General features: G+C 36.6%; 1 protein-coding gene across 5 annotated transcripts in view; it reads right to left on the minus strand.

Moving 5' to 3' along the window:
• The window catches only part of WDFY3 (WD repeat and FYVE domain containing 3), a 241,446-nt gene that overhangs the window by 67,869 nt on the left and 149,000 nt on the right, over positions 1-24,577 (minus strand). For 4 of the 5 annotated variants that reach the window (XM_072942738.1, XM_072942743.1, XM_072942751.1 and 1 more), the window contains 12 exons: positions 22,967-23,198; positions 21,481-21,641; positions 18,810-18,921; positions 16,811-17,001; positions 15,603-15,755; positions 11,722-11,795; positions 11,481-11,642; positions 10,012-10,106; positions 6,904-7,024; positions 6,463-6,680; positions 2,839-3,074; positions 1,505-1,639 (listed from right to left, as the gene is read on the minus strand). In XM_072942738.1, coding sequence (XP_072798839.1) covers positions 1,505-1,639; positions 2,839-3,074; positions 6,463-6,680; positions 6,904-7,024; positions 10,012-10,106; positions 11,481-11,642; positions 11,722-11,795; positions 15,603-15,755; positions 16,811-17,001; positions 18,810-18,921; positions 21,481-21,641; positions 22,967-23,198 — 1,890 coding nt within the window. The remainder of the gene's footprint in view (positions 1-1,504; positions 1,640-2,838; positions 3,075-6,462; positions 6,681-6,903; positions 7,025-10,011; positions 10,107-11,480; positions 11,643-11,721; positions 11,796-15,602; positions 15,756-16,810; positions 17,002-18,809; positions 18,922-21,480; positions 21,642-22,966; positions 23,199-24,577) is intronic. The other variant, XM_072942722.1, reaches the window with a different exon arrangement.

The following is a 24,577-nucleotide window of genomic DNA, read 5'->3' on the forward strand; positions in this document are numbered from 1 at the left end:
CTCTAGGGAGAAAGGAAGGGCTGGAGGTTGAGTTCAATCACCAACAACCAACGATTTAATCAAATATGTCCATATAATGAAGCTGTCATAAAAATCAAAAGCAAGGGTTCAGAGGGCTTCTGGATTGGTGAATACCTGGAAGCACTGAGAGAGTGGCAGGACAGAGAGAGCACGGAAGCTCCGTGTCCCTTCCACACTGCCCTAGGCATCTCCTCCATCTGGCTGCTCCAGACTTACGTCCTTTTATAATAAACTAGTATGTAGAATGTTTGCCTGAGTCACGGGAGCCCCCAGATTATAACTGGTGAGTCAGAAGCACAGGTAACAACCTACCCTGGACTTGTCAGTGGGGGGCAGGGGGCACTCTTCTGGACTGAGCTCTTAACCCTTGGGACCTGATGCTATGTCCAGGTAGACAGTGTCAGAACTGAACTGAATTGTGGAACACCTAGCTGGTGTGGCAAAGCCTCCCACATACTTGGTGACCAGAAGAATCAGAAGTAAAGTAGTGCTGTAGTAGCATACTGAGTAAAGGAGACACACAGGAGTTATTTTTCCTTTAAAAGCATTACAACAATGATGATGATGATGACGATAAAAAAGTAACAAAAAAGAATATATTTAAACAATGCTTATCTCCTGATACTTGCCCCAAGAGTGGCTTTTTTTAACTTAGATTTTTAGAATTGTTTATGAATAAAAACCAAAACCAGAATCCCAAAGCATTCTAAATTAATACATTTAATAGCAACATTCTTTTCTTAGATGGCATAAGAATAGTTTCTACTAAAATCAGAATCATCAGATACTTGTAATCCAAAGGGCTGAGTTAATAATCCTTCTTACAATGTGATCCTAAGTTGTGTAAACAAATAAAGTTATAATTCAGAGTAGTTTTGGAAAATAGACAGGAACATACATTTTGCCATTACTCTTTCAATTCTTCAAATCTAAGTGAGAAACAATTAGAACAGAAAACACATAAACAAATACAAAATAAAAGCTGCACTGATAACATTTTAAATCTCTAAGTGAAAGTGATTTTAAAAGTTCAAATAACATTATTATCAAATGACATACACTACAATACGTATTCATTATACACATGTATACACTGAAATATATAGTTCACAGCACTAACGGTATCAGTTAACACTTAGGAAGCACTTACTGTATACCAGGCACTTTTTTTAAGTGCTTTGTGTATATACTAACTCCTAAATCCTCACAACAGTCCAAAGAGATAAATTCTACTATCATCAGCATTTTATATGGAGGAAACTGAGGCACATGGAGTTTAGTATATATGAAGTACCAGAGTTAGGATCTGAACCAGCTCCTGAGTCCAGGGTCTTAACAATGGCACAGTCCATCCTTACATTAAAGGGAGCAAAACAGAGAGGCTGACGTTTCAGGGACCATGTAGTAAATAGTTATGTTACCAAAGGACTTTCCTATTAAAAAAAAAAAGTCCCTGTGGGTACCAGTATCTCAGGAAACTCACTGAGTTCAGCATGCTGCGGAGCATTCCCAGCAGTAAAAAAGCAGCCTCTGTACACACATTATGGATAGAAGAGACCACAGTTCCACTGGAGGCAGGAACTCCAAAGATAAATGTCCAAATGGAATCTAAATCAAACTGCAGAGGTGAAAGTGAATAAAGATTAACCACTGTCAATTTTTTTTTCAGTAGAGACCATCATAAATTCTAACAGTCTAAAATTTCTTTGCAATGAACTAGTTTTTTCCAAAGTGAGCAAAGCGCCAGAGACCTAGCACTCCTCTCTCCTATCTGTCTTTTAAAACTCATTTTCACATTTGTAAGAAAAAGCAAATATTGTGTATCATCCTATCTTAGGTATTTATGTTAAAAACATCATTTTTTACTTTTTTCTCTAAAGAAAGCAAACAAAAATAAAATACCTGCTAATTAGCCAGGTGAAGTTAAAGAACTGATGATTTTAAGCAGGCTCTTTTCAAAAAGTATGTTGAACTTACTTTTTTTCCCCACTCTCAGCAATGTTCTAATTCACTTTTAGACTACATACAGATTAAGATTTGACAAAGTAAAAATCATTTTGAGGAGATTTATTCATAGCAGTTTTATATAACACTTTATGACTATGGTGTCACACTTACTTTGAAAATTACATAACCAACTAAACTCTGCTAAGCATGAATCCATATCTTGATTTAATGTAAGTGTACAGATTCAGTATTTTTATTTAAAAGGTTTTGTCAATTACTAGAGTTGATGTGAGTAGGATTTTAGCATTTTTAAGGAAGTATAATTGAGTTTAAAACTGAATTTCTACATCTTTGCAGTGTCATAAACATAAGCTAAATATAGATACCCACAACTGCCTCAGATTAGAAATCAGTTAAGCTTTACTGTTCTCCTAACGTGGACATTGTCTATCATTAAGAATTTAAAAGCATTTTTCTAGTCAGAACATGCACCAAGAATCCCTCCATACCCACCCAATTAATTTACGGTATGCACAATACTTCCTTCATTTTTAATTCCACAGAAATTAAATTATATTCCTATAAAATCACACTACTTGAAAGAATTCTCTAGATCACTGTTCAAATATCCAAAGTCTTCACACGTACATAATCACATAGAGTAACTATAAAAGAGAGAAAGACCACATCGGGACAAAGGACTTCTTTCAGAAAATTTTTCTATGGTGTTTTCAGATTTTCCTGTCTCACATCAAGTTCCAAATGTGAGAAAGGGATGGTACCAGCTGGTTTCACTGTGATGAACCCATTACCCTATGGTGACTTTTTGCCAAATGTAATGACACTTACACCCTACTAGATAATTCCTACCTGGCAACCCTGCTTACATCGGCTGCTGATGACAGGCACACTGACCTGCAGGTTCTCAGGCAGCTCACTAACTGGCTGCTGAAGAAACAATGCCATGAGGAGAAAATAGAGGGCAGGGACATTAGTGTGTTTAGGAAGGAATGACTGAAGAACCGGAAAGCCAGGAAAATGACAAGCATCCCGGTTAATCTCCCTGACCGTCGATCTCCCACCAGCACTCCTGCCCACGTTGAATCCTAAGAGGAAACACAACAATAAGGACACAGTTAGTGATCGATCACCAGACTACATTAACACAGAAAGGAGTCATTCAGTGTACGTGACATTTCCAGAATATTCGCTTCAATACAGGCAATTAACTACTCAAACTGCTGAATTAATCTTTCAGTCAAAAGTTTTACTTAGTTGGGGCAGTCAGCTACAAGAGGTAATATAAACTCTACTCATTAAAAGAATGACCTCAAAAGAGCTCTAACATTTCCCTAAGAAGGATGTAAAACTCAAAACACAGCCAGAATTTGGGATGCTACAAAAATGTACCTTAAAAAATATGATTGCCGTAACATAGTTAATACACTTCCTTTGTCCTGAAAATCGTGATAAACTAATTGACGTTAAATGACCTACGACTGTAGTTAGAGACAAGACCATGAATAAAAAAAAAATCTTTTCTCTCAACATGATCTGCAATTCTGTTGGAGAATCACGTGGCAGTGGGACAGCAAATCCGAGCCCACTGGGACTGTGGGTACATGTGGACACCCAAGGCCTGTCCCAGAACCACAGCTCTGCCGGAAGATGATCACTGCTTACTGATGTGGCTTGTGGCACAGATGTTCTAGCAGTCCTGTTTCCCCTGTTACATAAGTAATTTCAGGATACAACTCATTCAGTTCTTTTGCCACCCCAAACCTACTACAGTGTTCAGCACAGAATGAATGTTGCCCAGAGTCTCAACGGAAAATTTTTGCGAAGAGCAACCAAGAGATGAATGATTGATTTTACTCTGAAACAATTTATTTCAAATGAATAGTCACAGTTTTTTCCAACTTCTTTTTTCTAAGATGAAGTAACAAGTATATACTTGCTACTACTTAAAATAATTAAAGAGAAATTTGTATCTAGGTGACTTTTTACATAGTTCATCCTAACCAACTGCTCAGTGTGACACAAATTAATCTTCTGAAGTATGTTCATCTAATTAACAACGAATTGTACAGCAATTTACCAACCTCTTTCATATATCATTTCATTTCTTAAACACAATGAGCACGTGAGTTAGAAATTGGTATTATCCTTCTCATAACATGGAAAATACATGATTTGTTCAAAGTCATAAAGTTAATGAGTGGTGGCACTAGGACTTTTATCTCTATTTCAGAGCCCATAACGTTATACTGCCTCCCTTGGCCTTCTTAATGACACTGCCACATTTCTAAGAAACTGGCTGCATTAGGACACTGGGTGATTTTTCTGTAGTAAATTCTAAATGAAATCATGAATATAAAAAAGTGTGAGCCTTAAGAAATCAAAGAACCAGTGGTATTTTACACATTAAATAAGAAAACAAATTCTGATTAAACTGTAGGTCCTAAATAAAAACCAATGCTAGCATTCATGCCTTCCCAAATTCTCATATGCTGTCTTCCCTCATAAATAATCTTAAGGAATATCTAGTATGCTATTAGCAATTAAGCACTGATTCAGATTCAACTTACAGCTATATGGAAGGTATTTTTATAAAGAAAAATTTGACAAAAACTTTAAAAAACATTAGGTTGTTCATCAGATCAAAGAGAAATAGAATGAGATGACATATAGCTGTAGACACGCATCTATATAAATACCTATGTCTATACATATCAGATAGATATTCAGGGAAATTACATTAAATTGAATCCAATCTAAGTTAAACTCAAATATCTAGATTTCTCTCTTAGAACCAGAGCAGTACATGCAATTGACAAGCAGGTACCAATGAAGGACAGATAAATTCTAAGACATGAAGCCAGGTGCGTCAGATGTTAAAAGTACCTTTCCGACATTACTGAAGTGATTAAAGGACAGGACTGTCGGTCAGAAGACAGATTCTCAGACATATTCCTATTTGATGCAGGAACCTTACGCATTTAACAGTCTTACTTTTCTAATTAGAGAAATTAATACTTAAATTTATATTTATTAGATTTATTTCCTTTAAAATGTAACTTTTATACCAGAAAATATATACCTGTGTCTGGAATCCTGAAGGCAAATGAGATGACATTTGTTAAAGAATTCTGCAAACCACAATGTGCTAGTTAGGTGAAACAGGTATTACTGTGGCCTTCAAGGAGCAGCAGTGCTGTCAACTAGCATTTAAAACTCACATCATGCAGAACTCACACTGAATTGTGCCTTTCATTGTCTATTCTCTTAATAGCTATTATTAAGGTCAATGAGCTAAATTTCTTGCTACCAAACTCTTCATAATAATAACATTTGTAAGGCTATATCTTTCCCACAGAATCAATGCAAAATAGTGATCTATTTTTTAGATCATAAAAGTATCTTTAATGATGATTTAAAATGCATATTTTAAAGTAGACAATTTCCTTGAGAGAAATCATTTCACAGCTTCTTCAGACATTTTTCACATGTGAAATAACAATAAAATAATCCTATGATGTAGCTCTATCTTCCTACCATTTGCTCTAATATTTGATTGAGTAGCACAGGTTGACCCAGGTATTGATACTTTCACTTTTTTTTTTTTAAACAAATTACATATTAAATTCTGATCCCTAATTTTCCCATCCAAACAGGGTAAATAGTTATTCTTAATGCTTATTTTAAAATACAATTATATACGATTTTTAAAATGTAATGTTATAAAGACAAATATACTTTTTAAATATTTTAAGAATTGAATGGCTGTAATTAAAAAAAGTTATCTTAAATACGTATTTTCCAAAATAAGATAATTAATTTGAACAAAAATGTTCCAGTCCAAATGAATCTAACATAGGAAACTATAATTTTCTAATATTACTTAAATGCTCAGTTACGTTGAGAACAGCATAGAGCCAGTGAGCAGAGAATAAGGAACTCTGGCTGAAACTTTGATAAACTTAAAATACTTAAGTAGCAATATAACGTAACTGTTAAAAGCATGGGCTTTCGATGAGTGACTAGATTCAAATTTTGACACTTCCCAGCTGACAAGTGACAGGACCCATATGCCTTCACTTTCTTTCCTGTAAAATGGATATGACAGTATTTATACCTCATAGAGTTATCATGAAAATTAATTATTGTGAAAATGAAAAGTGTAACTGGCACAGAATAAACACGCAAAATATTGATTATTATTAATTCAATTCTGATAATTTATATTTACTTACAGATCAGAAAGGGAACTATACATCAAAAAGAAATCACAAAAAGTTTACTTGAGTTTTTACATTTTAATATCTTGTCTCTGACTTCAGTTTGATTTGCAATTTAAAAAGCCAGATTTAAAATTTTTAATGCTTTTTACTCTATCATTAATTAAAATTCATGACTCTTAATGGTTATAAGATAAACTGGAGACTATAAGCTTACATAAGATTTAAAGACAAAACAAAACTATAGAATCCATACCTAATACAGTTCCGATCTTATTGGTTAAGACAGAATCTGTCTGTTCCAGCCACCCTCCACCACTGAGTCCTTCTTTAAACTTGATGAGAATAGACTGATTACTCAGTAGGACGACAAGAATCCTCATGGCTGCTGTAACTGTGGTGGAATGCAAGTGTTCTTCCATAAACATCATAATCCAGTCAAAACCCAATGTCTTGACTAGCTCTTCACAGGCTCTATTGAAAGACAGATGGATTAAACAATATAAAACAAAACATTAATTTCAAGGATTAGGATCTCAAGTTAAAAAGAAAAATAAGACTAGCTTTTGCTCCTGAGATACTATAAATTTCAGGGTTTAAGAAAAATCTAAAAGTCAGTGGAAATCTTTCTTCCGTCTACTATGAATTAACTAGTAATGGCAACTACTAGCATTAACTCTAAAAAGATTTTACTTACTGCAAATTAATGCTTGTCTTTTCTTTAGATGTGTAAACCAGTTTTAGTAAGATATCTAGAAGTCTGTTCCTCAAAAGTATAAGATTAGCAGACACAAGACCTCCAAACTCTTCTTCAGTTCCTACAATGAAAATAAATACATTAAATTGCCCTGAAATGTAAACTAGGGTGAATTATCCAACCCTGTTTGAGAAATGTCACTGAAACATATCTTTCAGAAAACATTTTCTCTAGGAGTACTTTCCACTAAAGTAAATGAGAAAAGGGGTTCATTCAACACTTCTCTTTGGAATCTTGAAATTTGCCCATTTACTTTCGATATTACTGAAACAAATGATAATAAAGGCTGTGAATCCTTTTTTTATATTAACATTCCCTTCCTCTGCCAATGGGAAAGCAATCAAATGAGATCACAGGAACAAAACAACAATGCAAATCCTTAATTTCCACTTTCTTTTTGAAGGACATAGTTAAATTTTACAGATTTAAAAATGAAAAGAGGAAGCGTAAACTATTCAATAATTACAATAATATAAAGGAAAGTTAGAATAGCATAGATGGGAAGAAACAGGCACACAAATGCACAAGAGAACCTGGGAAAGAGAGCAAGACAGAAAGCTGACGGTTCTCTACGAATGGGATGGTACTGGAGGCACCCGGACTGGGATCAAAGGCCCAGTGTTCCAGGCCCAGCTCTGCCACTGACAAGCTATGGTTAATAAGTCACAATCCACATACCTTCTTTCCTTTATTCTAGAACTGAAGCTCAGGCTAAAATTTAATTACCACGGTTACTTGTTTGCGCGAGAGACTATTTTTACCTTTAAATGTTACCTTTTAAAATGCTAATTCAGTGCTTCAAGCTCACCCAGGGGAACTCAAGACTCCCCCCCCCCCCACCAACTGGCACAGGCTGGTCATTCACAAGGTGCCTTGCTGAAAGCACACCATGCAACCTAAATTGACATGTGAATTATTTCCTTTCAGTAAAATGACAATCCACACAGAAATTAAGATTCTCCTTAGTTTTGATGCCTAGTCTTTTCACTGTCAGTTATGCTTCCCATAATTTTCAAATATAGTTTAAAACAATGAACTCTGAAAGGAATTTCCAGGTTACCTTCTTCCCAAACTGGTGCTTTATTCCCCACTGCATTGCCCTTTCATGCTACTTATTTTATTTTGCATTAATTGTATCACTGTTCAGCATTATTCAAACCATTTTTCTTTGTTGTAGGTGTAGCTTGAATACTACATGAACTACTTGACAGAAAAAAACTATGGTTTTAATTTTTTGGGAACACCATACTATACTGAATACAGTCCAGTCCATACAATTAAACAATAAAATGTCATACACCCCACAAGACCAGCAGTGTGCTTCTGATTTTCTCTATTCTTTCAAATGGCAATGAATTGATAAGAATACTCGTCTAACCAACTTAACAGATCAAGAGAAAATTTTGCTAATTTATACTTTCCTACTATTGCGCTCCTGTCAAAAAAATTTTTACAACACTAGTTGTAGTTACTGAATTCAATGGCCAGTAAGATATACGGGGACTAGAGAAATATTTTTCCTGTATCTTTTTTTGAACTTGAAATAAATATGTTATATATTTGTAAAGACTTTAATAGTACTTTCACTTTCTAATTCCTATTTACTTGGCTTATATTACTTCGGTACTTAGGAATAATCTTTGCATATGGCAGAATGACGTAGTGGTTAAAAGCTTAGAAAGTGGGTTGGACCAGCTGAGTTCAATTGCAGTGGTGTGCTCTCAGGTAAATTTCTTTTTTAATCCTTCTGGGCTTCAGTTTCCTCACTTGTGTAAAATTGTGGAAATAGAACCTATTTCGTAGGGTTGTTTTAAGATTATATGGAGCACTTTAACAGTGCCTGGCAAATATTCAGCACTAAATAAGTGTTATCCATTGATTTGATCTTTATGCTTCTCATCCACTGCTAATTTGTGTCACCAAAGAAATATCAACATTGTTCCAAATGAGTAGAAAGTTAAGTGGTCACCGGCCTTATGTTCTGCTCTATGATTTGCAAGGAGTCAGCCCCTCGAATTTCTCAGTTTCTCCTTCGAAAAACATAATTACACCACTTTCTCTTTTTATTCATGAAGCACCACAGAGGCCGTGCTCTGAATGACAGAGCCAACACAGAAGAGGACTCCTGGACAGGTAGGGTTGTTAGAGTTTTAAAGGAAATCATTTCTGGGACATGATTTTGGAGTAATGTAACAGGCTAATAATGTAAATTATAATGAACAAATATAAAATACTGTGAATTTAATTATAGGTTAATCTAAAATGTCCTTTCAATGCTTTCCAAGCAAATCTCCTATTCTAGAATATATGACAGGAAAAATATATTAGAACAGTGGGAAAAATACGCTCCAAAGAAAGCAAGCTAAAAAAAAAAAAAAGAAAGTGGTTGTCATGGGCCTAGGAACCACAACTTAAATTATTTTTATTCTATACATACATAAAATGATTCTAGTAAAATGTTCTTTCCCTCAATGACTATTAAATATTTAACAGGGAACAGAAAATAACAGTAACATAGATACAATTCGTTTAAGCAAGAATCCGTGTTTCTCAAGGATGTATATAAATTTTAAAAAGTCAAATAATGTTCAGAAATTACACTGGATGAGTTACTGTTTAAAGGAACATTGGCTATAAATCCTCTCAAATTAGGAAAGATTTTATTTTTTATAGTATTTTTTAAAAATTTATATATATATATATATATATATATATATTTTTTTTTTTTTTTTCAATGGAGGTACTGGGGATTGAGCTCAGGACCTCATGTATGCTAGGCATGCACTCTACCACTGAGCTACCCCAATCCCCCAACCCCGCCAAGATTTCATTTTTAAAGTAAATCCACACCCTATTAAATGTGTAGGTAATTCTGTATTTCTGCATATTGTAGAAGTTTGGTCTAAGACAAATGCATCTGAAAAAGACCTAAAAAAGTAATGTTAAGGAGAAAAGTAATATAATAGTATCACATATAATTCAGGTCTAATTTGTGCCAGAAGAAAACAGGGCATGGTAATTGGGTTCCAAACTCCAGAACTGACTCACCAGTGTCAGGCTTCTCTTCATGGTTTATTTCCATAACTACAAATTTCTCACAAACTGCAAAGGTTGGTAAAGTAGAAGAAATAAACTGGCCAAACCTTTAAATACAAGAAAAAAGAGGTTACAGATTGTATTTTTTCTCTCTCCTAATGTTTTAAAATACATATGGGGAAACATATACCTCATCAGAAGTATGAGTCCTTGAATGCACTAATCCAAATGATTTCAAAAACCACACAGCAGGATCCAAATCAGAATGTCCTAACATTATCTATATGCATCCACTGTAGCCTAGTAGTTGAGGACGTGGGTTTTGGAAACACAGGTAAGGTTGAAATCCTAGCAATATGAGTTTTTAACCATGTTACCTGGGGCAAGTAGCTTAACCCCTTAGGACTTTTAATTTCTTAGTTTGTAATATAGAGAAAAATAAAAAACCTTGATAGGTCTCAGTGATAATTTAAGCAAAGTGATCATCATAGTACCAGCATAAGAGCTAAATAAATATTGCCAATAATAATGATAATCTCCAAAATACATTTTAAACTCCAGTTTTAAATCTGTCACCAAGTTAAAACAATGCTTTCAAGGTTAAGGGGGAGGGTATAGCTCAAGTGATAGAACACGTGCTTAGCATGCATAAGGTCCCGGGTTCAGTCCCCAGTGCCTCCACTAAAAAAAATAAATAAATAAGCCTAATGACCACCCCCTAAGGTGGGGAGGGAATGCCTTCAAGGTGACTGAATACAAAAGTGAGTACCTTACATGTTACAACAATTAGAGATTAGTTTGCTGTGAGTATTGCAGTCATCAAGTGTGATTTCACTTGTGACACCTGAGCGATTACATGAACGGTAATGATTAAGTCCAGTTTAAGCAATTCTCTACTTGGAAAACACCTTGGTTAGTTTTTTCCCTTCCATTTTCAGTTAAGATGAGGATCATCATGTGACTATTGGAACAGGTCTACAGACCCTCCATGAATATGCCTTAAGCCACATTTCACATTGGCAGCAAAATAATAGCCACATCATATAACAGGTTTGAATGTACAACAATAAAATATCACCCTTAGTTAGGGGGATAGAGAACAAATATAAAACACACGGCAGGCTCCCTATGGGCATGCAAGTGCGTGTGTACGTGCTTCTGCACACACCTGAGAAGTAGCAAGGCTTGGGGAAGAGGGCTGGGGACCAAGAATTCCTAATACTGCACACTCTTATATCTAGGACAACCAGTCTCATTGGGCTAATTCTAACACCTTTTCTCACCCCAATTCTATTATTCACTAGTGACAACAATTGGCTTTGCAAGATACGTGCATATTTTCCATGCCTTTTAAATATCTTGACTAGTATCAACTTTACAGATGTTATGCAGGCATAGGAACCAATTATATTCATCTCAATCATCTTAACCTTAATGGTACTTTCAGTTAACAGACAGAAAAACGTGTAAGTTTTTACTACCTGAGCAGATCGTTGCTGCTGGGAAAACCCTGCAGTAAGAAGCTCAGCACGTTACTAATGGCAGCGATGGTAGGCTGGGATAAAGACATATCTCGAAGAGTCAGTAACAACTTTGGGATTAGCTGGAATTCCCTCATTAACTTGGCGTTCTTTGAAGCTTCACTGTAAGAGAAAGAAGATTTTATCTACTGTACTAGCATCTCTTCTGTAAGCGAACAACTATTTAGGTATTAACTAATACCTGGACTCTGTGAGCAGCTCAATAAAGTGTTCAAATAAGGAAAGATGAAGTTCATACGGTGCATGGAGCCAGACCTATAATCAAAATAAAGAACAGTATATTTAAGGTTAAAAAACTACACCAAATTCCAATCCAACAAACACAAACAGTGCACAGAACTTATTCCACTTACATAATTAAATGAATGTAACCACTTTATTAGTTTTTACTTGTTGTAGCCCTCTAAAACTGCTTGGATATAGGACTGCTGGTTCTGTTCATAAAGGGATAATTGCTATGGAAATTACCCTCCTAGAGTAACCAACTAGAAAGGCAAGATCTATAGAAAATGTCCCTGGAATCAATGACTAATTACAATTACTGAATACAATATACTGAATAGAATGAATACTGAATGCTATATGCTGAATACAATAACCGAATGGCAGGAATCTCCTGTGTGTCCGAAACTGGAAATAACCATTGCAAAGTAGTACAACAAACAATTCCTAGAACTCACAGGCGCTGAGAACAGTTTGCACTCCCACCAACCAGTGTAGAGACTTCATAATATGTGGGAAAGTTGGGTAGAGGTCTCAAAAGTAATATCTTCGTAGTAGGTCTAAATAACCACTAGACTAAAAATTTTAAAAGCTCACCCTACAAGGCTTAAAAGCATGTCTCAAAAGTGTCAATGTAACTGCAATGGCAGAGCAAAGCTTAATATTCTTTAAAAGAATAAAATAAAATTTGGCACTCAGCAATGTGAAATTTAGTATCTAATCAAAAATTAACCAAGTATGCAAAAAAAAAAAAGGAAAAACACGAGCCATAAGTAGGAGGAAAAAAACAACCATTATTAACAGGCCCAGAAATGACAGATGATAGAATTATTGAGACCTTAAGAAAAGCTACTAAATATGCTCCATATGCTAAAGAATGTAACAAAAATATGAACATGATGAGAAAAAATAATAGAAATGACCAAGATTCAAAATGAACTTCTACAGGTAAGAAGTAAAATATCCAAAATGAAAAGCATACTGGATGGGACTAACAGAAGATTAGATGCTGCAGAAAAAAATTCAGGAAACTTAAAGACATAACAATAGAAACTATTCAAAATGAAGCATGAGAAAAAAATGCTAAAAAAAGATATTGCTAGATAGAGCATTAGTGACTTGTGGGACAAATCAAACAATATGTTTAACTGGAGTCCAAAAAAGGTGTGCGTGTGAGGTGAGTGCCCAGGTGGGGGAGGGGGAGGGGAACAATTGAAGAAATAAAGACTACAAATTTTCCCACCTGATGAAAATGACAAACTCACAGACCTAAAAAGGTCAACAAAGCCCAGGCAGGAGAAACATTCAGGCAACGGAGAGACTGACATCTTCAAAGGATGAAAAGAATAAAAACCATCAACTTGAACTCTATTCTATGCAAAAATATCTTTCAAAAAAGAAGGGAAAACACTTTTTCAGATGGGAGTATTTATCACCAAGAGACCTGCACTGTAAGAAATGTGAGAGCAAGTTCTGCAGGCAGACACACTACTCATCACAGGATGGAAATCTGGCTCTACACAAAGGAATAAAAAAGCCCATAAACAGTGGTATGTGGGCAAATATAAAATAATTTTAATGCCTTTCAAAGATAATAGACTATCTAAAACAAAAATAATACAAAGCATTGTGGGGATTATAAACACACACAGTAAAACGTATGACAACAGTAGCACACAGGACAGGAGGAGAAATGGAAGGACACGGTTACAAGGGTTTTTACACTATCGATAAAGTGGTATCATGTACCTGAGGACAGACTGAATTGTTTCACATGTATATTGCAATTTCTAGAACAACCACTAAAAAAGAAAATGCTTAGGTGCTATTACAGTTATTTTACTTACATTTGTCAAATGGCTGTTCTAAAAATAGGGTAAATTAAATATTTATTGACTGTTATAGTTCGGGGTTACTAGGAATGCTATCTGAAGCCATAAAGTGAGCAGGGTACGATAGAGTGAAGCCAAACTTTGTAAAGCAACTAAACTTCCAATGTTTGTATACTAAATTTTAGTCAGAAATCTGAAACTAAAGGTAACGTATCAATTACCAGATGAAAACGAAGCTTGGCTTATTAAGTAGATCTCCTTGGTACTCTCATAATAATTAGCACATACCTTTATCTCTGTGCTTTCACAAGTTTTTATTGTCTATTTGCTCCACTCTTCTAATGGACCAAATGCCTTGAGGCATTGACTCAACTCTCCTTTATTTTCATACCCTTAGCACCTAATCCAGTGCTTGGCTCAAATCTATTCATTAATTGTTTTCTAAAAGAATGAGAGGTTTGTTTGTCAGAACTTTGACTATCAAGCTGAGAAATGTGTACTTTATTGTGCAGAAAAATCACTGGAAGTTTTTGAATAAGGGATACGATTACATCTTAGAAAGAATGAGGTCAAAAAACACACAGGATAGGAAAGGGAGAAAGAAGTGACTGGTATCTTAATAAGTTAGGAGAACTGATTAGGGCTTGGGTTAGGATGTAGCAGGAGGAACAGAAAACACAGACTACATGAAATGTGGAAGCAGAATCTACAGACTTAATATGGACTATATCAACAGTGCAGAAGGAGGAAGCTGATTTTTCAGTTTCAAGCCTCAGTGAATGGGGGAATGGTGGTATTATTAATAGAAACAGAAGTTAAAAGGAAGAACTAAGTTGGGGAAGGATGTTAAGTTCGGTTTAGGTGTTGCTGGGACATAAAAATGGAAATGCTGAGGAAGAAGTTAGAAGTCAGTCTGGAATTCGAATGTCAAGATAAAAATTCAGATTTGCGAGTCGCCTCTGTAGAGATGAGGCTATGGGCCTGGGTGAGAATCTAAAGGAAAGAAGACAACAAAGGAAAAGATAAAGAAGTGAAGATGGACACTTTTATAAAGTAATGAAAATTCCATAATCAGAAAATTATAGGAAAAGCAGTGAGAAAGATAAAAGAACAAGGGGAGTGATGCCCAAAAGCTAACAAAGAACTAAGAGATGCAAGAAGAGGGAAACAAACTGCGCCATGTGCCACTGAGAGCTGGGGGTACGAGAGCCGAGGACAAGCCATGGATTTGTATTTACAAGAGGACTGCTAATACGCTTCCAAATAAAGTTTCAGCAAAGCAATGAGGGCACACAGCCTCTTTGTTAGAGATTTAAAATAACTGACAAGACAGAGCTTACAGAAGCTACAAAGAGAGTTACGGCCACACATCACAGCAAACATCAGGTGCCGCGCACCACTCTGAGTGCTTAGGGATACAAAGGTGAAGACAGACATGGTTTCTGCACTCCCCAAGCCTCCAATCTCACAGTCTCGAAAGTAAAGTATATAATGATGAGTGTGCAAAGTGTTGCAAACAAGAAATCAAATGGAGAAAGATATGCGAGATCTGAGAAGACAGAGTGGAAGCTGTTACGGTAATAAGACAGTAGAAATAAAAATCTTGTTATTCTGGTGAAAGGAGTATTTTACTAAACAGCTACTAGTAATTAAAATTTCAGGTCTAACTCCTATTTATTAAGGAAAAGTTTCCATCAAAATTATTTGATGAAAATATGTTTGCCTCTCATAATGCCAGCAGCAACAGCGAACTGGCCACAGTTATGTATATGCAATGCACTGTTTCACTTCTATGATATTTGTAAAATGAAACATCTCTGGGGAGAAGGAACCCCATTACTACCCTATTTTGTACATCTTACTAGTGACATTAACATGAGCATCATAAAATCATAGAATATAAACATGTTTTAGAGACAAGATTATTTAATAGTTAACTCTATCAATAATACAGAATAAGAAATTGATTCATTGATTATATATTTCCAGTTAGCGTACTTATACATACTTCAAAGTCACAAAGTAGGTCCTGGAAAGCAGTTGAATTTGGAATAATGGAGGTCTCATGTCCACTGTCAACAGTTCCCACCAAGGAAAAAGTCAGGTGGAGAATGTGGCTGTTCAGAAGGGAACGTTTCTTCTTAAGCAGCATTGCCAGCAACTAAAAGAAAGCAATACCAAATGTTTGTTTATCAATCATCCTACGGACACACACACACACACACACACACTGGAGAACCCTATGCAGAGCAATTCCTGAGACTTCTACACTGATTTCTAAATTTTTATTATGATAAAATAGCATTACAGAAAGTCTGAAAAGCAGCTAATCCCATCATTCTATTATAAAAATATCCACTTTTACATAAACTCTTTCAATTTACATATAAACATTTAAATTGTTGTTGTCATCATGTGCATACAATTTTCTACTCTTTTTCTCTACAGAAGTTTATCAAAAGGATTTTTCTTTTGCAATACTGTCTCCATGATTATAATTTTATCATAGGAAATGGTTATAGTATTATCAGTCAGTCTCATACTATTGGAACATTTAGATTATTCCTATTTTTTTCATGATAAACAGTGCTGCAGTATCATTTTGAAAGTTTTGTAAAATAAAACTTACCAGAATAGAGTAATTAAATCTACAGAAAACACTAAAGAGTTTATTTGCTGCCAATGAACTTCAGGCTAAAGCCAGAGAAGGCATTTGCTCTTCATCTGCACTAGAGGGATTTAATCTTGCTCCAAATACCTGTTTCTCTTCTCATAAGCAGCCTTCTGCCTAAACCTAGTAGAGATGTAAGTGATGAACACTGCGTATTTTCAGTCGCATGTGAGTTTTCGGGACCACATAACACACAGTGGCTCTCACATGGCTGAGTAAGGAAGCGGGTAAAGGACGATTGGGTGTGGAGGGAGAGACCAGGGGGACCGGGAGGGCTCTGGACCTCCTCCCAACCTGGCAGTCTCCACAGCAGTGGGAACATGACCCCATTTCATTTAATCCCTATTTCCACAGAGAAAAATAACTCCAAACTAACAAACAACTCACATTCTCACTTGAAATGTTACTTTTAATAAAAACTACTAACTTTTCAAGTCTACTTGGGCAGTATCATTCTTTCTGAGTTTGAAAAAAACAAATAACCATGACAATTAGAAGATCTTTAATGCAAAGTAAAGTGACGACCAAGCTTTATGGTTACAAACCTGGTAGCCCTTGATTCTTTCCATTTCTTTGCTGGCTAGTGGGTTACTCCTGACCACACAAACCAGGGCCTTGACTGCAGCATAGAGCCCTTCCACATCGGAGGCCATGGCCACCAGGCCCAGGAGGGCTGCAGCTCCACCAATGTACTGCAAAGTAGTGGCAACAGGCTTAGGAACAAATGTTCTTACTCCTGATTAAAAGACAGTGAAAAATAATTAAAATAGATTCCCCACTGTACACAAGAACTGAATACATTATCTTAAGAAATATTCATTAATTATATTATATTTTATTATATTATATTAATTAATTATAAATTATACTTTAAAAAAGAAACCCCCCAAATCCTTCTAGCCTAAAAGAGAAATTCTTGAAAAAAAAAAATTCAAGGTAGAATCTGGGGGAAGGCAGTAAATGCTGATGTATATACTTTCAGAGAAGAACTGGGAGCAAAGGAGCGAGCAGAGAAGACCTGGGCTTGAGAGCAAGCACCAATGCTTCCACGATGTGCCCTGGGCAGCATTCGGACTCACAAGGACCGAGGCCCTGAGGATGTATTTCTGCGGAAAGGGAGAATGCCTTACTAGGTACTGTTGGAGAATAAGCTTGGGGAGGGCAAAAGCACGTCAACTCTGCGAGCTGGGAAGTGGGATGGGGAAGCCGACCTGGCAGGGGTGAAGCATACCCTACAGAAAAGCCAAACAAAGCATATTACTGACCACTGCTCAAAGCTGCTCTTAGTTACACAGTCTGAGTAACAGAACATCAGTGATCCTGCAAGAGCAGAAGTATGTGGGAACGGGTACTGGAACTAACTTTGTGTCAATTAAACAAACAAAAAAATTCATCTCTGTATATTCCTAACCTATTTTTTTCTTTTTTAAAGGCTATGTTTGAATGTCATTTGCCTCCTGATCAAGACTGAGCTTTTCAAAAATAAAGCAAATAATGCATTTTATATTCTGTGTGGCTTGCAGTATTCACAATACTGTAATATGTATGGCACTGGATTTTGAAAACAATCCTCTAAGGTAATTAGGGCCAGAACTACTAGTTTATAGATAAGAAAAATGACATCCCCAGAGCTCAAATGTCTGGCATGAATCCAGTGACACAACAAGGGTTAGAACCTAAATCTCTGAGCTGTTCATTCACTGCTCTTCCTGCTGTGTCACAACACTGCTGTATCTCTGCACAGGGCATAGAGCAGTCAGTGCTCAGTAAATATTTGCTTAATTGAATAAAGAAAAACTACCATGTGCCTTAGCATAAAGGAAACTTTTATTAATACAATATGGTCAAAAAGAAAAAGTTAGGAGATGTGCACATGCCTGGGACAATAAAAGTTGCCTAGGACTGATAGCGAACAGGTAGGATGCTGACTGGCCCAACACTTTTTGTTAATCTTAAAAGGAACCAATATTATGTACTGATTTGAACATTAAAATACATAATTGCTAGTTTTGAATTTTAGATAGCCTGATGGAGTTATGCCTCAACATTCTAGCTAACCCCCCCCAAAAAAGAAATCTTTTGAAGCAGACAAGTATGAGGCTCTACAGCTCTGACTTTTATTATAGTTGGAGTCACATGCTCACACTCCGAAGCTCTTATTTCTAGCTCATTTCCAAATAACAGAAGCATGAGTGCCACCACTACGGCAACCAAACCATATAGCAATAACAATCATTAATATTTCTGAGTCTTTACAATTGTCCCTAAATGTAGTATAAAATTTACCTTGAAATTATATAGAAGTATACAGTCAGTGCTCATCCATGCTGACAAAAGAGGGGAAAGGTTAACGGAATTTTATAAAAAGTTGTAATTTTTAAAGTTGTCTGGAGCCTGGGATTGACATTAATCTCTAAATACTGAAAGAACATTATAGGTCAGCACCACAGGATATAAACTTAAACACCATCTTCAACGAAGAAGGTGAATGCAGCTTTGAAGATCAATAAAGAAGTCTGAAAGGACAAAATCTACCTGACTCACCCAAGTATCCAATCAGAGTAGCCCCAATCGTCCGCGCAGGTCCATTAAGGTGTCCTGCTGAGTTGTGTATCAGCTTCACGGGAGTGGCGTTCTCATGGGAGGAGATGCCTAACTGAAGGAGAAGAAAGGAAAACAATGTAACTATAGAGGAACAGTCTGAGCATTTTGATTCGAAAAGAAAAAAGGACCTATCTTTACTCTCTCCTTATTAGAATATTAAAAACACGAGCATTCATTTTTTTTAATGTGCAAATACTTCCAAAGGTGTGGAAACTCACAGGAAGTAAGTTAAATACAATCTACTGAAAGATGGTGAAGTGGTCTCAGGAATCAGCTTCAGGGGTCTTTCTGAATGAAACTCTGTTGTGGTTTAAAGATTCTCATCACTCCCTGCTCACAGTATTTCTGATTAGTGAATATAATACTTGCTTTACTCCATATTCAAGTAAAGGTCACATAAATTATCCAAGTTTATGGGTAAAACACATCCACATAAAAGGAATGTTAAATTTTGCACATACATACCCAATGCACTTTTAAAGCAAAAATAATCTGTAGACTAAATCTATTGCTACCTGTAGAACTAAGTTTATGTAGTTTTTGTTCCTTAGAAGATTATATACACATATTATATATATATGTATATATAATGTATACACACACACACACACACACACACATATTCAGACAAAGCTCTGTACAAGAGCTTGTCAATACTTACTGTTTCCAAATCGTTTCCTTCCAGCCTCTTGATTTCCTTCCCCTCTGGCTTTGCCTCCCCTAATCAGCCAAAACCACTTGTCAAGCTCACGGATGACTTTCACCTTGCTAAACCCAGTGGTCAGTCCTCAGCCTTAATCTTTCTTGACTGCTCTGACACATTTGCCACAGTGAATCACTGATTTCTACAACACCCTAGTTTTTCTCCTTTCTTGCTGGCTGCTTAGTTAGCGTTCTCTGCTGGTTCTTCGCCACCTCCCCAGCTCCACACCACTGGAACGCCCAGCCTGTAAACCCTTCCTCCTCTCTAACTACATCTACAGTTCGGTGAATGCACCTAGTCTCGTGACTTTAAACACCATGTACAAACACTCATGACATTCAGACCTTTCCCTTGAACTCAGATTCGTATTTCCAGTGGCTCTGTTATCTCCATTAAGATGTCTAATACACTTCTCAATTTTTGCAAAACGTAATTCTCAGTATTCCCCTCACTCCCCAACTACTCTTCTGACAGTTTTCTCCAAATCAGAAAAAGTGACTCCACTTTGACCTTGCCTGCTACTCAGGCCTTCTCTTGTTCTGTTGGAGCCACATGTGCCTCTGTGGCAGCCATGCACTTCCTCGGGGCCTCAGCACTTACACTCCTGGAATGCAAGCCCCCCCGCCCCATACATATGTTAGGTAGTTAAATAAGTGGGGACACTGGGCAGATAGGTGGAGGTGAGGGAGGATGATCCAGAAGACGGCGGGATGCACGCCTCCAGCGTACAAGGACTTTACTTCTTTTAAGTCACCAAGAAATCGGTTAGAACCTGACAGCCCCAACTGTTGAGCAGTGAGAAGGACCCTACCGAACATGATCTAATGTTCATTGTGATACAATTACCACTGCAATTTAGGCCCCCCACCCCCCGCCAAGGGTCTTTCTGTGTACACCACGGGTAAGGACACGCGTAAAGGGGCCAAACATGCTAAGCATTCCAGGGACAAGAGCTATCAATCAATCAAAAGACCACCTCTAGAGCGAGGGTATAAGACAAAAGGGCAGACAAAGACCACTGCTTTCTCCCCCTTGGATCAGCTGTCTCCCATTCGTGGAGGTGTACTTTTCTTTTCCTAATTACACTTTAATGAAAAAAAAATATGAAAACGAATACATGTATGTATATGCATGACTGTGACATAGTGCTGTACACCAGAAACTGACACATTGTCACCGGCTGTACTTCAATTAAAAAACAAACTCGTTCCCTACACAACGCCCACCATCTCCCATTGGTAATCTTCTATTTCTAGTATGACAAGAACTGGGGTCTCTTTCCTTTTTCTTTTGGGGTAACACACACATCCCACTCTCCGTACACTCATGGTTCACTGCCTTGACACCTTCTTAGTGAGGCCTCCTCTGACCATCCTACCTAAAGCCGTAAGCTTCTCTCTCTCCCCCTTCCTGCTGTATTTTCCTACGTAGCACTCTTCATCTCTAACCCACTCTACGACCAGGCTATTCCTTCAGTTATTATTGTCCGTCTCTTCCACTAGAATGTAAGAATCTTAATAAAGGCAAGAATTTTACTCTTTATTACCTACTGCTGGGTCCTGAACAAAATGGTGTCCAGCACTTAGTAGGTTATGCAGAAAAAAGTTATAGCCTTAAAAAACAGCAATTGTTTCCTTTAGTCTCCTAAAGTTCAATTTCTTAATTGCCAAGAAAAATACTGGACTTAATATAAACCATGCACTTAGAAGGAAATTCTCAACTTTTCCAAATTAAACTACATATCTAAATAAGTTTTGGCTTAAGTTCAAAGGCACAGAAGCCAAAACAATACATGAAAGGCACTGTTTTTTAGCAACCACTCATACTTGGGTGGTGCCCACAGGGAAGCTCTGGCACATCTTCCCAGTGAGAACCAGGCACAGCTTACTGGGAAATCATTCTGTTTACCTGCTTGGCGATAGCTTTGCTGTCCAACTTGTTGTACACTTTCCGAATTCTTGCCACTGTTAGAGAGGACACAGACAGTGCATAGAGGCCAAATGACACCTTTTCCTCTGGCACTAATGACACAGGAGATGGGATCATCCCTTCAGATTTTGCATCTTTACCTTCAAAAGAAGAATAATCCTTTTCAAAATCGTCAGTTTTTCTCCTGATCCTAACACAACCCTTTAATTCTTATTATCATCATTAAATGAACACACCTGAAAAATCTTTTAAAGTGGAATAAGGGAGCTAAATTTAAAAACTGTTTAATAGCTCTTCATTTCTTTCTTTAATTACAAATATGGAAAACCATCCAGTCATAAAGCTTTTGCACTCCACATTTTGCTCTTAAAGTATGCTTAATATGCAGCATAATGTAAAGAAAAAGAGTTTTAACTGCTATCAAACAAATCACAAAACACTTTCCATTGGTTGCAAGGAACAAGGGAATAAAAATGAGTGGAATGCCCATGATCTTTGCACCACGAGGTCTCCTCCCCAACGAGAGCCTCCTTTTATGCCTCTTTTTATTCTTCTAGACAACATGGCAGAGTAACACAGGTTTTGAACATGATAGCTTAACTCTGAACCTCTGCTTTATCACTTAAAAGCTATGTGACCTATACATCCCTGCAGCTCAGTTTCGTCTATAAAATGGGGACGATAACAATACTTAAGTCCCAGTGTTCTGCGGATATGAACAATACATGTGAAGGGCTCAAGACAGCTATGTCCTCTGTGCATATTAACTTATTCGGCACACACTGAGTGCTCAGTAACTGTTAGCTATTATTTCATGCTATCTAAATCAAGAACCTAAGTGAAAGAAATTACTTAGCCATAAGATTATTACCATTTACAACATACTTGCTCCAACTCTTATGACAACTTTGGTAGAATGAGAACAAGAGAATGGAAGACATCATTTGGAAAAAGTACTGCAAAGGAATTATACTTTAACATCAATTCCTTTGATTCCAATTTCCTTTTGGGAGAAAGGACTGCTGGAATAAAGACGAGGAAAATGGATGTTAACTGGTCTAACCTAAAGAATACATGTGTGTTTTCTAGACTCATCCTTCTTTCCTTTAACCAGAGTAGACAGACTTCAAACTGCTTCATGTAATAAGAGAAATTACAGAGAGAAGAAGGTTGGCAGTAGACTGTTAGAAAGTATACACCTATATCTTGGAGCCTATAAGAGAAACTGAAAATTAGGGATAGGCACGAAGACAAAGATCAAGAAAGGACAGTATGATCAATGGAGGAGAGCACTTTTGAATAGGAGTGGTCGAGAGTATCGTGCTGAAGAACAGGAGAGGAGAAGGCCCTTTTTTAAGAGACATGTAATGTGCAGCTTTAGCCACACACATGTACTTATTCATGCATCTACACCACAGGAGGTTAAGCTTTATACAGCTTTAAGAACAAAGAGTAAGTTACTCACATGGCATGCATACAGCCTGGAAGCTTCCAACATAATTTGGTCCTAGTTCATAAATAGTAGTAACATTTGAAGGAGGTAAAACCTCTTCCAGAAAGTGCGTGGGTCCCAGGCGCCAAACCAGTGAGGCAATCTGGCGCTGGGCAGGTGGAGTCCCAACGTAAGCATAGACTGTGCTGACCACCGGTGGGTTTGCAGAACCCGAGCCCCCAGGAGTGCTGTGGACATAATGAAGCTATGCAGAAAACAAAAGCAAACGTGAGGTTTGACCACAAACACTTTCATCAGGAAAATAACCACTTCTTGTGTATATTTTCATTATCCCACAGCCATATGACTTCAGAAATGTACAAAAGCACTTGGGTTGAGAAACATGAGGGCAGGCCAAGATACTAGAACCTGACATGCAAGCTGGAAATTTGTTATTCAATGCTGTAATACAGATCAACTATCTAATGCTAGAAAGGGCAACAGTCCAATACAGGGCTGCTGTTACTGTGCGGTTGGTGTGCATACCAAATTAACGATGCTGCTATGAATTTTTCAAGTTGATATAAAACAGATTTCCAACTATGGAATTCAAGTACTGAATTAGTTATGTTACTTTCAGTGTGAGTCTGTTATATAAAATTATTCACGAAAAGTGTTTTATAATAGGTAACCTGCTATAAAAATATTAGAAAAATGAATAGTCTATTATCTGCTACGATTTATAAATACAGTTTAATCTCAATGAAAAATATATTTTCAGATTTAAAATCATACTACTGTTTACTGACAAGATGCTTAAATTATCATTCAGCTCATCACAATAAATATATAATTAGAGTATAAAAGATAAGGAAATCAAGTTGCTTCTGGTGGTATAAGCAGCTTTCATCACTTGATGGAATGAAAAACATTTCCATAGAATGTTTTGTCACATTGTCCGGGCTTCAGAACACATCTCTTCTTCCATATATTAAAGAATTCCTTTTGATGGTAACAGTATGAGTATGAAGGTCAATATGTGAACTAAAGTTGGTTTCACAGGACTGTGACTTCTCACTGGCATAGTTAATGATGATGATGTCAATATATCAATAATAAACTCTTACTTCTCAATTCAAGAAGTTGAAAACATTTTTATTTCAGTAATACTAAAAATAACTTAGGAGCAACCTACTAAAGAATCTATAAATCCACTTCTAATGCAATCCAGTATATCAAGAAAATAAATGACTAGTCCCACAGAGTTCATTTTAGGGTTTATCATATTGAAACACAATGCCACAGTAAGTTATCACTAAGGAAGAAAATGTAGTCAAAGAGGCTTCTGAATACTGTATGCAGTATAGCTATCTAGAGTAATATTTATACATTCATTCCTTCAACAAATGATAAGGAAACAGATACTATTATTATCCGGGACTAATCTGGGTGATCTGAAAACAAAAATGAGTAAAAACAATTCCAGCTCTAAAGGGGTATAGAACCTACTGGATTGCATTCAGTAATAACAATGAAGTGACAAAATAGTGTGTTCATCATTTATTTAGGCATCCAGCTGGTTTCCAGCCATCCAACTGGTTTGGATGGTGAAAAAGCACTTAGTAATCCAGTTCAAGCACTAAC

The sequence above is a fragment of the Vicugna pacos genome, chromosome 2, assembly GCF_048564905.1.
Source record: "Vicugna pacos chromosome 2, VicPac4, whole genome shotgun sequence".
In the NCBI taxonomy this organism is placed as follows: domain Eukaryota; kingdom Metazoa; phylum Chordata; class Mammalia; order Artiodactyla; family Camelidae; genus Vicugna; species Vicugna pacos.